The 13592-nt window shown below is 54.3% G+C and overlaps 1 protein-coding gene and 1 pseudogene across 1 annotated transcript in view; both read left to right on the top strand.

Annotated features, from left to right (window-relative positions):
• The window catches only part of LOC119106075 (guanine nucleotide-binding protein G(o) subunit alpha-like), a 10686-nt pseudogene extending 6751 nt beyond the window's left edge, over nucleotides 1–3935 (top strand).
• Nucleotides 3936–6845: 2910 nt separating this feature from the next.
• Nucleotides 6846–13592, top strand: part of LOC119105673 (C-Maf-inducing protein) — a 52159-nt gene continuing 45412 nt past the window's right edge. Inside the window, exon 1 of the mRNA XM_037229141.1 lies at nucleotides 6846–7221. Coding sequence (XP_037085036.1) covers nucleotides 6886–7221 — 336 coding nt within the window. The 5' untranslated portion in view covers nucleotides 6846–6885. The remainder of the gene's footprint in view (nucleotides 7222–13592) is intronic.

Genomic DNA, 13592 nt, shown 5'->3' with positions numbered 1-13592 from the left:
GTATTGGCACGCGAAAAAGGTTTGTTTCTATCGTCCGGTCTGGTTTTTCCGCAGGCCACGGCAATGGAGTGATCACGCCATCTGTTAATCCGATTGTATATAACAGGCAATCTAGTTTGTGTTCGCTTTGTTGCCTCGAATGCCTCAAAGGTAATAGAGAAACTTGACGACCCCGTTCTTTACGTAGCAACACGACCATACGTCACAAAACTTGTGTCGATAAAGCGGCATGTGCTCCATGCGTGTAGGAGGAGCTGAATAATCACCGCATGCTGCGAATATTAGCTGGGGAGAAAAGAGCCATTAGCATTATCTACTCCCCGTAGATGGCCAACACGCATGGAGAGCACACGGCAATCGCCGGGCAGAGCGGGGAGGCGACTCGAGGGGCAAGCTCTCCTCTGAATTTTCGGGACGAAAGACAGTGAAAGAAAGAAAGACACGTGAAAGAAAGACAGTCCAGCGTACCTGCGAAGTCAACATTGAGCCGCGCACGACTGGTCGCAGTCAGGACAGAACACATCGGGGCCAGAACAACACAGGAGCACAAGAGCAGGGACGTCAGAGGGTCCATGTGGCGGGTACGCAGAGAGGCGAGGCCGTCCGTCGGTCGCCGCACCCGAGCGCCTGCCGGTACCGCCTAACGGCGGCCGACAGCCGCCCGGCCGGTATGGGACGGCCAGCGGAGATGTCTGACGGCGGTCGACAGCCGCCCGGCCGGTATGGGACGGCCAGCGGAGATGTCTGACGAGGGCCGACAGCCGCCCGGCCGGTATGGGACGGCCAGCGGAGATGTCTGACGGAGGCCAACAGCCGCCCGGCCGGTATGGGACGGCCAGCGGAGATGTCTGACGGGGGCCGACAGCCGCCCGGCCGGTATGGGACGGCCAGCGGAGATGTCTGACGGCGGTCGACAGCCGCCCGGCCGGTATGGGACGGCCAGCGGAGATGTCCGACGGTGATAGTTCACCTGCCGCCAGTGTGCGATCGCTCGTACCGCATCATCACAGTGGTTTTGCTGCAGCGGCTGTCGCTTTGTCACGCGCTGCTCGATGTCCAAAGGGTTTTCAGTCAGCGAGAGGACCGCTTGGCCCTCCGCCGCTCTCACCTGGGCCCGCGCCGAGGACCGCTGCCCCACTGCTTGGGCTCGGGTCATCAGATGGCAGCATGCCACAGGAAGACACCCTGCGGCTCTGATGGGTGCAAGTGGGTGGGTGGGTGAAACCGAAGCCATTGAAACGGCGCGTCACGTTTCCAGGCGCCCATGCTTCTGCGCCGCGGGGCTCACAGCTAATCTGGGTATCCACCACCGGCTTACGGTGAGCCGGCGGTGGACCCGCTTACCGGGCTGACGCCTGAGGCCTCGCCCTGGTTGCCGCGCGGAGCTCACCGCCCATGAGACCCTGCCATCCGGATCACGCCCTTTCAAACACAACCGCAATAGAATGCTCCCAGAACGCGCCATGAAGGTCAAGGTCGTACGTGCCGCCTAATGGCGCCGTTAGGAGCCGCCGACGAGATCTGGCCAATGCGCTGACACGCTTGCCACCCGGATTTAGAAGACCCGCTGGCATGGCGTCACTACGCCGCCGGGCGCACAGTGCCGTTTCACCACCACCGCCGCGGCAGGGAGTTCCCAGCCTGGCCCTTAGCTGTGTAACGGATGACTTTCATGGGTCAGGCGAGAGAATGTCCGAGGTTACGCGGGTCACCTGGGCACGCGCCAGGACGCCATGTTTCGCAGGTGATGATTCGGCCGTCCTGTGGAGGGTTACCTTTTATATGTCTGCCTCCACCTGCCTTAAGAAAACTGGCTGTAAAAATAGGCATTTAATCAGTTATTGCAGTGTTCTAGCCAGGCAAGTTCATGTTCTGCTCCTTAGTCCTATCACCTGATGTTCTCTCTCTCTCTCTCCCTCTCTCTCCTCTCTCTCCTCTCTCTCTCTCTCTCTCTCTCTCTCTCTCTCTCTCTCTCTCTCTCTCTCTCTCTCTCTTCTCTCTCTCTCTCTTCTCTCTCTCTCTCTCTCTCTCTCTCTCTCTTCTCTCCTCTCTCTCTCTCTCTCTCTCTCTCTCTCTCTCTCTCTCTCTCTCTCTCTCTCTCTCTCTCTCTCTCTCTCTCTCTCTCTCTCTCTCTCTCTCTCTCTCTCTCTCTCTCTCTCTCTCTCTGTATTGGGGTATTTTGGGCTATTTACTGTTGAAAGCAGCCCTATTACAACAGGCATGCCTTTGAAAATGGGTTATTCGGCAGTGTTCATTCGTATGTCATTAATAACATCTAATATGCGACAGACCTTAAATAGCTAGTTTACAGGTATCCAAGGCTAATGGCCCATTCCAGAGATTCGGGTTTAAGATTTGGTGAGTTGATGCAAATTTCCCGCATTATCTGGCGACCAAGGCCGCCAAGCTGCGAAGCGGCTAGAAAATTTTGTCCCAAGAAAGCTTGAGCAGGTGAAAAAAATAGCCTTAGACAAATACAAATATAACCAGCTTGAAAAGACTCAGCCTTGTCTCTCTTAATCTCGCAGCACCAACTGAGATAACCAGAAGAGCGGCCATATATCTTATCAAACGCAGACAGCGAAACTTTGTCCTCATTTCATAACTTTCATCTGTTTTCACGTCAACCTGGCGTGCAAATCGTTTTCGCTGTGTTTACTAACGGGGTTTTTAGAGACTGGTAGCGTTGCCTATCTTTTATGCCACTGGATTTTCATTCCAATTTGTGTTCAAACCTGTTCACTTATGACCATGAGTACTGGTTTAAATGTGAAACATTTTTACATGCCCAAATGTGTACATGATAACATATCATAAAAAGGCAGCGATGTTTTCAAAACGCATATATTGATGCTTTCATCTCAGTATAGCATTCTGGTATACTGAAGGTCGACTAATCTAAACAGAGATTTCGCACTCCACCAGTGCCCAAGAAAGAACGGTATAATCCAGAATTTATGGTCTGTGTTGAAAGGTATTGACCTCAATTCAGTGATGGTCGGAGCATTGGAATTGAGACAGTTGATCATGAATATACACGAAATAAATCGACATTAAAGAATTTCAGATTTGCTTCCCTGTTGTAAGCTCTAGGATACCCGAACCCTGTTTCCTGCGCCCTTTAAAATTATAAGGTGTTTCTCATATTCGCCAAGTAAGGGTTTTACAATAGCCTCCATAGACCTCTTTTCTGCAATAAACGGACTGGAGATACCAAGCTACCAAAGAAGTGTCTTGATTGTATTTTTCTAAAAAGAGCAAAAAATTCTGGCCCCGTGCAGCAGCGTTTTAAGTTAAACAGGCCACAGGCCACGTGTGACGGTCTGTATTCTTTTGGGTTGGCCGCTGAGAGACTTACACCACGCCCCGGTACGAGCATAAGAAATTCACGTGCGCGATGACGGCTCGGTGAGTGAACGGTGAGCGGACGACAAATAGCTTTAGACAAACATCAATATACCCAGCTCGTAAATACTCTTATCTTTCGTAATCTTGCAGCCCTAACTGGATGTACATTTTGCGTCTTGCAAACATCTTGCACCACTCTGCGCTGGCTAACGCGAGCGATGAGTGGATTGCAGTGAACTGCGATGTAGCTAAAAAAGTGCAGATTGTGCGAGCTGAAGGACGATTAATGCTTGAGAGTCGTTGACTAAAACAACAGGCTGACGCTGGCCGCGGCTGAGCGCGCCCTCCTCACAGCGGGCGACCAGGCGCTAGCCGAAGCTGCTCAGCTCTGCGACCTGGACGAGTACCGGCTTCCAAGTCAACCGGGAATGCTGGCGAACGTAGTGCGGAAGAAAGGCACTCGTCTGGCTTCTTCAGGTGACGCTGCGGCCCTGCTGAAGGGGCCGGTGCTGGGAGAAGTCTTGACGGTTGCTTCCACGCCGCTCCGTCTCAGTTTGACGGCCCCTGCGACCACCTGCTTAACTTAGCGGATTCTCAGCCCGCTTGGCTGAGCGGACCTTCAAGCCTGCTCTTACGCGTGCAGAGTTGGTTTTGATCCACCGTCAACCATGAGCGGCTCAACCACGCCGCTGTAATGGCCACCTGCTGGACTCACCAACCTCGAGGCCGAGGTTAAGCTGTCTGTGGCGCAGTGAACACGTTCGGTCGGTGGTGATGGTGTTCGCAAGAGACTACAACTGAGCCACGGTGAGGTGACGGCGGCATTAGGCTTGCTCGTGGTGCAGACCGTGTTGCCTGCACTGCTCCAGGCATTCACTTCCGGGTGTTGCGTGTGCGCTGCCGTTATGTGCGTGCCGTGCGTCTAATTTTCCCGTCAGACATCACATCCTGAGATGAAGTGATATTTTGCTGTCGCTGGAGACTACCTTATTGCCTTTATTCATTTTATGTCATAGCAAGTGCATTACTGGCGGTGCACGCGCTGGGTGTAGGATCTCCTATGACGCAATAAACCTTGTGATGGAGTGATGTTTTGCCATTCCAGTGTGGAAGGTGCTGGCCTCACTCTGCTTGTGATATTACGGGTGCGTTGAATGGCGTACGCGTTGCGGCTCGCATTTTCTTGGGATGCAGCAGGTCCTGCAAGGAACTGTTTTTTTTTTCTAGGCCGCCAATGCCGGTCAGAGCTTGCTATATGCGGAACATGTCTGCGTTGTTTGAGCCCATTTTGTGGTTTTGTTTTCGATAATGCCTGCTTCTGTCCTCCGATGTTGACGGTGATCTTGCCCTTGAGAAGAAAATACAATTTGGTGTCAGTCAGTCCTAGTCCTCCCTACATGCATGCCCAAAACTGCATGCTGAAATAAACCAGTTCATTGATCACCCCTCAAAGACATGAGCGGAACAAACTAAACTGGGTTGGTGTTTGATGTCAGCGCGCCTCCTTTCATTCACTTCATTTGTGCTCTCACGTGAGATGCCGAATACTCTACATTCTGCGTAAAGGCGAGGCAATATAGCATAGTAATATTCAACACATGAATCCTTTGAAATCAAGCCATCACGTACCACAGACAAATGCTGTTTCCATGATAAGCGCCGAGCTCAAGCCGCGCGTTCTTCAAGGTGATCCTTTTTCTCCATCGCATTTATCTCAACACACGGTTTGTTCCAACGCGCGCTGTTTAATGGAGAATCTGCGCAAAAGCAAACAATCAAATGAAACTCTATCCTAGTGAAGAGTGCCACAAATAAAACAAGTCGCTGCTCAAAATAACAGGACGCACCGATCCCGGCAAATGTGCACTTAGCAAAACACATTTCACCTCCACTTTGACCATGGACCAAGACAATTCTAGACCAAGCTTTGCTTCCTGTCCCCCTTGTTTGTGTTGCATAACTTTAAGATATGTGTTTCCTCGCAGCTCTGATAATTTTGGCAATATTGTATCGATCAGGAAAATCTTGTCGGGGCAGAGAAGGTTATTGCCAACAACCACTGTGCATCATTATAGCTCTAAAATGGATTCACACGCATGCACGTGATTAACGAGATCAAACAGTGAGCTTCTGCACAAAAATTTCCTATGCTTTTACTTTTTGCGCGCTAGGGCACGAGGATGCGAAAGTTTGAAGAAAACAAAGTGCAGGAGCCACAGAAATTGGGAAAAATTGTGAGTGGGCGGAAAACGGCCAACAAAATTCCAGCCATTCTCTGCACTTATTCTCGGCGACTTTAACGACGCTGTCCGCCTCCCCAATCAGCTCAGGAAATCGACAACCTGGAAAGGGTGTAACTGCACTCCTGCTTCACAAAAGTAGTTCGTTTACAGGAAGCTGATGCAAACTACCATGATTCCAGGTGTGCAGGTTTTGGACGCACATATGGTTTTTAATAACACGTAGCAAGTGTATATATATATATATATATATATATATATATATATAACACAAAAACATCTATATATGTAAATATATACTGACCAGAAACTATCTACACGAAATCTGGCGTCTCTTGTGCTTGTCCCATACGGAAACTTCCACGATTCTGCCCCCCTCCCCCCAAACATTTTGAGAGATCAACACCCATGCTACGAGGTCTGAAATATTACCAAAGTTGAATATGATGCTTATAAACATCCATAATAGTAGAAACATCTCGCACGTTTACATCTGAGACGCTTCGGGTTGAACCTTGTCGCATTTATGTCGCCAAAGCTAGCAACTTGCCTTTCACTTCGTTTTAGGGACCATATCTACCTAGCGACTTTTTTATCGGTCAATGCACAATAGCATAGAAAACCGCGACACATTGCCATTTGCTCACCCAGTGCCTGCATACTTTGACTTCAGCGTGTGTGTGTTCTGCTCAAATAATTCTGCAAGTTTCGGCTTTCGCACGGGCCCTAGAGAAAACTACTAGTTAACGGCACTTATTGTTGTAGAAGTTGGTCTAGAGCGTTTCGACGAAGACGTTGTTGGAGTGAGATTCCTCCAGATATACAGTGTTTGTGGGGGTGAAAAGCTACGCTCCGGAGCTGAAGCTTTCTGTCCGTTCCATGAAAATAGTGCGTGTTCTGTTGTGACCAGCCCCTTGAGCTCTCCGTGCGGCTCTAGTTCACATCTCTAATCCGGGGAATAAATAGGCCACTCTTGGGTCGCGGGGATGCATGCCGCTGCAGCCGCCCGTCGCTTTGTCTGCAGCTTGCCAGCCCAGTTCCGCCCAATCCCGACATCTCCCTGACACACGGCTGCGCAGATACATGCATGCAGCTCGCGCCGCGGAGGCGCCGCGGAGAGCGTGCACGAAAGTGGACGGCACCCACCAGCCGGAGCGCTGCAATTTCTCCCCCGCTGCCGCTCGCGCATGCGCGTTGGCGCCCGGCCGGACGACAGCAGAAGGCAGGGGCGCTCTGCGGCCAGTGGCAGTTGCGGGGCGCGAGCAGTGGGTGGTGCGCGCGTGGACCAGTCGACGACATGGCGGCGGCGTGTGCTCTGAAGCGTCGCCTCGACCAGAAGGACCACCACCGCTCGGTAGAGCTGATCTCGGACAAGACAGCGGCGGCACTCGAAGTGCCGGTGCAGAAGCGCCAGACCTCGTTTGACTCCAACTACGCGGCGGCGATCCGCGCGGACCCTGGCGGGCCCCACGCGTGCCGGGCCAAGGTGCGGCTGGTGCTGGACGGCTGCGTGCAGGTGTGCCGTGTGGTGCACGGTCGCACGCTCATCAGCAAGCTCCTCAACACCAAATACCTGTGCCGCTGGGAGTCGCACCACCTCTACGTCACCGATGACGGCGTACAGTCGAGAACGGTACGTCCTCCCTGCGGTGCGCGAGCCAGCCCGAGCAGGCGGAACGCCGCCGACGCGGTGCGTTGTGATGCGTTGGCATTGCACTCGCGTTGCCGCCTGGGTGCGGCGTCGCGAACGCCTCTGGATAACGACACGGCGCGCTTACCTAAAGTGACGTCGGTGATGCATGCGAAGTCCCGAGGTGCATGTTCCGTCGTTGTCATCGCCATTGGGGCTTTACGACTCATCCAGCGGCTGAGGCTCTATGGCGTCGCCCGCCTAGCACCCTGGCAGAGGGTGCGGGTACCGCGGGGAATCGAACCCCGTACCGCTGCGTTCTCAGACGCGCAGCGGTCAACGCAGACGCGTTAACCATTTCACTACCGGCACCCTGTTCATGGTCCGTGTTTGCCTTTGCTTGTGAAAAGCTGGTATAACGAGTTAAAATTCATCAGAGAGCAGGGTGTAGGTGTACTTTCCTACCTAATGTTAGAAAAAATCATTGCACACCATTCGTCGTGTTCAAGGCGGCACATATCGTAAATCATCTCAAAACAGGTAGAATCATGCTCCTACCTTCGAATTTCAATAACTTCGATGGCGAGCTCCCGAGCGCCGCGCGCACCGCACCGCCTGGACTCCCCAGCGCCGTTTCTGCGTTGCCGTTGCGTAAATACAATATTTCTGCTTACCAAGAACTCTACAAAATGTACGGGACCAAGGTAAACCATTCGTCGTGTTTAAGGCGGAACATATCGTAAATAATTTCAAAACAGATAGAATCATGCTCTTACCCTCGAATTTTAATAAATACGATAGCGAGCTCCCGAGCGCCGCACGCCCCGCACCGCACTGCCTCGACTTCCAAGCGCCGTTTCTACGTTGTTGCGAAAGCACAATATTTCTGCTTATCAAGAACCATAAAACATGTACGGGACCAAGGTCACAATAATAAAGCAACCAAAATCGTTTCTTATCGAGTTTAGGTACATTTATGAAACACGCAGGCCAGAATAGTCCAGAACGTATCCTAACCTAACCTAACCTAACCTAACCTAACCTAACCTAACTGAGAATAGACCAGAACCTAAGCTAAGCTAAGCTAAGCTAGCCTGACCTGACCTGACCTGACCTGACCTAACTTAACCTAACTTAACCTAACCTAACCTAACCTAACCTAACCTAACCTAACCTAACCTAACCTAACCTAACCTCCCCACCCTATATCCCCTTCAACCCAGCATCTCATTGGCATCCATGTTCCATGCCATATATAGGTGCCATATAGTGAGCTTTTATTTAGCTGCCACGTTCTCATTTTGCTTTACATTCCCCACCCAATCCCCCTGCAACCCATGGTCCCGTTGGCGTCGAGGATCAAATTTCATGGATTCTTGCTACCTTGTCCCGGTACATTTTTATGGTTCGCAGTAAATATGGTTTATAGTTATAGTATGGTTTATATAGTATAGTTTATAGTTATAGTTGTGGTTTATAGTATGGTTCGCAGTTAATATGGTTTATATGGTAAATATGGTTATGGTAGATATGGTTTATGTTAAGTAAATATTTTTATGGTTCGCAGTTAGGTTATGGTTGTCCTGCCTTAAACATGACGAATGGTTTACTTTGGTCCCGTACATTTTGTACAGTTCTTGGTACGCAGAAATATTGTATTTACGCAACGGCAACGCGGAAACGGCGCTGGGGAGTCCAGGCGGTGCGGTGCGCGCGGCGCTCGGGGGCCCGCCATCGAAGTTATTGAAATTCGAAGGTAGGAGCATGATTCTACCTGTTTTGAGATTATTTACGATATGTCATGCCTTAAACACGACGAATGGTGTACAATGATTTTTTCTAACGTTAGGTAGGAAAGTACACCCTGACCGAGAGCAAGCTTGTAGGCAGGCTACTAGCACCATGTAGCTTTTTAGTCGCACTCAGATGCACTTCTCTGCTGTGTGGTCTTGACCGCGCGCCGACGCGGGCCGTCTGGGCGTGCCGCCAGTCACGGCGGGTGGTCACGCCTAGCCTCAGTCCACTTTCCCTCTCAATGTTCTCCCATTTTCACATTCGATGTGCTGCGACTGCCCGCGCGAAAGCGAATGAAGGCAGGACTTGCGGACGTGGTGGGCTGTATCGCCCACTTGTCTGAACTGTCCAGCGTCTCCAACGGTTATTCGGCAATTGACCCTTCCGCCTGGTGAGGCTGTTGAAATTGAGTTTTGCGTCATAGCGGTGGGAAGAAACGCGCGACCAATTCCTTCGAATGAGGTAAAAAGTTTGCAACTTCCATGACCGTATTTATAACAGTTCTTGTAAGGTATCCATCAGCGGTGAAATGGCAACTAAAGCACTATTTCAAAATTTGCATAGCACTGACTTCGCTCGGAACACGTAAGCGTAAGATCCTTATTTGTTTCGAAATTCGTTCGGTAAAAGAACATGTTGTCGGGCCAATCACAGCACTAAGGAGCCCCGTTTTTGTGTGCCCCCTGATATGTTGCTGCTTGATATGAGCGTTATTTACCAGGATCTTCTAGTGATTTGTCATGTCATGGCTGGCTAAGCTGTGGCGCTACCCCGAATTAAGTGACGACCGAACAAGGATTTCGCTTCTACAGCACCTATTTAGCACGCACCTCACTTGGGCCCCATATTCATTGCCTGAAACATCATGCATAGCTTCGTGTTAGCCTAAAGCCCTTAAAGTGTAATCCACAGGCGTCAGCAGGTGACGTCAACAAGTGCGCCATCCCCTCGACGGACTTACCTGTTGTCCAGCGCCCAAATCCAGGAAGCGTCTGGTGGTTACCGGACCATGGACGCGCGCCTCAATAACGTGGACGCGGCTCCTGTTACGGACCGCATGTTGCCATTTGGAGACGTTGGCCACTCAGTGATGCTGGTCGGGTCGGGTGGCTAGAGCTGCCGGGTCCTTCAAATCCGGCTGCGGCCCTGGCGATACGAGTCAAGGTCGTGGGATCCGATGCCCCATCTTCGGACCGTTAGGGCTTGGGCAACACCGCCCCACATCCTGTGGCGTCAGTCCTGCCCGCCTTGATCCGTGAACCGAAGCTGAAGCTGTTCAGCAGGTCATTTCACGCCGAGCAGCCGACATTCTCGACCGAAGTGGACTTGGATCTCCGAAGCCGCCCAGCCCGGAGGCCGAATCCGGCGCTGCGTGGTGGGAATACTAAGTCAGTAGATCCCCAGGTTTGGCAAGCAATCTCGCATACTGAAATCCAATTTTCATTCGGGAAAGGTAGTAAAATACTGATTTTGCATTGCATGTCATGCATGTCGTAAATGTCATAAAATGTCACGCGATGAAATGTTGGCGGGTTCCATTGCATTGACGCCGCCCAGATGCAATGCTGGACGCCCGGCCCCCTCAAACCCTCGCGGTTCCCGCGGCAGGGTTCAGCCGTCGTGAGTCGCCGGACGCTTGCACTGGGTCGTCGCTGCGTGCGCGCGTCAGCCGGCGGGAGAGGGGGGGGGGGGGGGACGGCTGGTACGGAACAGGTCGATGCCAGGTATCGGACTTGGTCGTATCTGATTAGGGAGGGTGGTCTACAAACAACACTGGGAATGGCGTGGGGCGGCGCGGCGCGGCGCGTGCCACAGCTGAGCACAGATTAGACTCTGACTGTTGATCTTGATGTCCCATTCCGTGTTACACGCGGTGCGGCGAGCGCAAGATGCGGAATGCATATTTTGCGAAGACCTGATTCAGGATCTGGTTGCGGTGCAGTCGCTGTGAAAGCGACTGAAGACATACTGGTTTATTGCAGTGCATTACCAGCAATGCAGCGATGTGACGATAACGCATACCGCTCCGTACAGGCTGTGGTCAAAACAAAGGCACGTGGCCAGACTCGACCGCAGCCGCCAGTGTCGGCTTCAGTTCGCGCCGCGTCGCTCCCAGTGTCGAAATAGCCCCAGAGTGTGACAGAGAAGGGCAAGACAATGTTCATGGGTTGTGACTGGAACTCCGGGGTGGGGAAATGCCGCTGATTAGGAAGCCGGCAACACAATGGGATCATCGCTGGTGCGAGGGTGGGGAGGAGAAGCTCGAGGGTGCTGTCAGGGGCACGAGAACTTAGCCCCTTTCTCCGCAACCGACTTTCCCGCTGCGTGTCCGGCTGCCCGTGTTTCGTCACGCTCACCCGGTGCGTCCAGCAGCAGGAAGCGGCCCGCTGGCCCACCCAGCCGGGGTCAAGGTCCGAACAATCGTCTGGCGATTCCGACCTCCGGCCTGGCCGGCCGACACCGCCACGCGCGCGCCGTTCTCGCCCCTCCCTCACGCCCAGTGGGTTTCCGACCCCTGCAGAAGTGAGAGTGCCGGCCCTTTTGCGGCGGGATCGCGGCTGGTGTAGCGCGCGGCTCTTGTTTCATCTGCTGTCACTCGGCGTCGGCTCGTAATCCGGTCAGGGTCAATGTATGCGGGTCTGGGCGGACGTTCCGTGTCATTGATATTCGTTTCACGCACGGGGCCAAAGCGGCCCGGTGCTTTGACAACGACGCGTCAAGTCGACACGCCGATATGCCTGCGCCGGTCGTAGCCACGTCCGGTGCTATCACTGACGCGTCGGGATCCGGTCCAAGTCAAACGGATGTGATTCAGGTGGACATTCTCGCGAATGGCGGCCGTCGGTGACCTGACTCTCCCATGCCGTCACGGCACGTGCGCCCGTGCCGCAGACTTCGCTCCCGGACGCTGTGCCGTCATCGGTCGCGGCCCGCGGCCCCACCGGACCGCGACCGGCCCTCTGTGTGCCGTGACCCGGGCGGGTACGGCCACCCCCTCTGTGCTGTGACCCGGACGGGTACGGCCACCCCCTCTGTGCTGTGACCCGGGCGGGTACAGCCGCCCCCTCGGTGGCGTAATCCGGACGGGTACGGCCACCCCCTCCGTGCGGTGACCCGGGAGGGTACGGCCACCCCGTCGATGCCGTGACCCGGACGGGTACGGCCGCTCTGTCTGCCGTGACCCGGGAGGGTACGGCCACCCCGTCGACGCCGTGACCCGGGCGGGTACGGCCGTTCCCTGAGAGCCGTGACCCGGGCGGTTACGGCCGCCCCTCCGGCGCCGTGACCCGGGCGGGTACGGCTGCCGCCTCGGCGCCGAGACCTGCGGCCGCCGCTGTGGCGCATTATGCCTCGCGGCGTACCCTGCGCGTTTGCTCCGCCACGGCGTGGCCCCGTTACCTGTGAACCGTCGGGCATTTCAGTGCACTACGTCAGTATTGATGTGTGCGTGCTCTCCCATTTTGTCTTCGGGCTTTGTGCCCCGCCCTTTTTTGTCGGGACCAAAGCGCTTGTGACAAAGCGTATTTGTGGGGACCAAAGCGTGGCGCTACATTGTCACCGCGTATGCTGTTTGGGGATGACAACATGATGCACGTGGGAGGTAGGGGAAAATTGGCGGTGCCACCGACCATTCGCTCCGCGGGCGTCGCCGCGGCGTTTGCGGCCCCCTGCATGGCCATGTTGAAAGCAGGCTCGAATCCGACACCACTCGCGGCGCATTTACTGAAGCTGGGATTTGGGGAGAAAATGACGCGCCTGGGCAGTGGCGTCGTGAGCGGTGACGTCTGAAAATTACGATGTTCCAGGTAAGTCACCGGTCGTCATCGGCGACGGCTGTTGTTCACGTGACATGCCGTTTGAGGGGGTTGTTTCACTGCGCCATGCACGTATCGCGTGGTCGGGACATGGTCAACCAGAACTTTGTTATTGCCTCTTACTCGTCGCGATGACGATACGGCATCATGTTATTTTTTGTGCTCCTTGCCCGTCATGGTGTGCCGAATATTCTTACGGCGTTGCACGGTCAGAGCTTAGCAGCGTGAACACGCGCAGACCGTCGTGTACTTGTGCCGCGTGCGGCCTTCGCCCCCCCCCCCCCCGCGCCACTCCCGCCCCTAACTGCCCGACCGCCGTGTGCGGCTGTCGTATTACATGGTCGTACCCAGCAACCCTCGATTAGCAGCACCGAGCCGTATCACCCGATCGCAGCCTTCTGGTGGTGCAGAGAACCGCTACCCGCACGTCTCTGTGCTGTGGCTCGCGCCTCGCCTCCCAGGCTTGGCGTCTGGCGTGGCCCTCTTGGCGTCGCGCTGACCGCGTCTTGTTTTTCGCCTCCCGTATTTCTCCGGCATGGCGCATCGCATCCTTCGCCGCTCGTTTCGTATCTGACGTCTGGTATCCTGCTTCTCGCGACTAGAAGCCGCCGGACGTCGGCGGCGGTGGCCGCCGCCAGGCCCCGGGCAGGGTTGCGTCAGCCCGTGCGTCACATTCCAACCGCGCCGGCGGCCGCACTCGGAGCGTACGGCGGCGGAGAGGCCTGCTTCGCCGAACCGCACCTGAGTGTGGCGCGCGTGATGTCC

The sequence above is a fragment of the Pollicipes pollicipes genome, unplaced genomic scaffold, assembly GCF_011947565.3.
Source record: "Pollicipes pollicipes isolate AB1234 unplaced genomic scaffold, Ppol_2.1 Scaffold_6138;HRSCAF=7277_pilon_pilon_pilon, whole genome shotgun sequence".
NCBI classification, from domain to species: Eukaryota; Metazoa; Arthropoda; class Thecostraca; order Pollicipedomorpha; family Pollicipedidae; genus Pollicipes; species Pollicipes pollicipes.
This window is presented reverse-complemented; position numbering and strand designations above follow the sequence as displayed.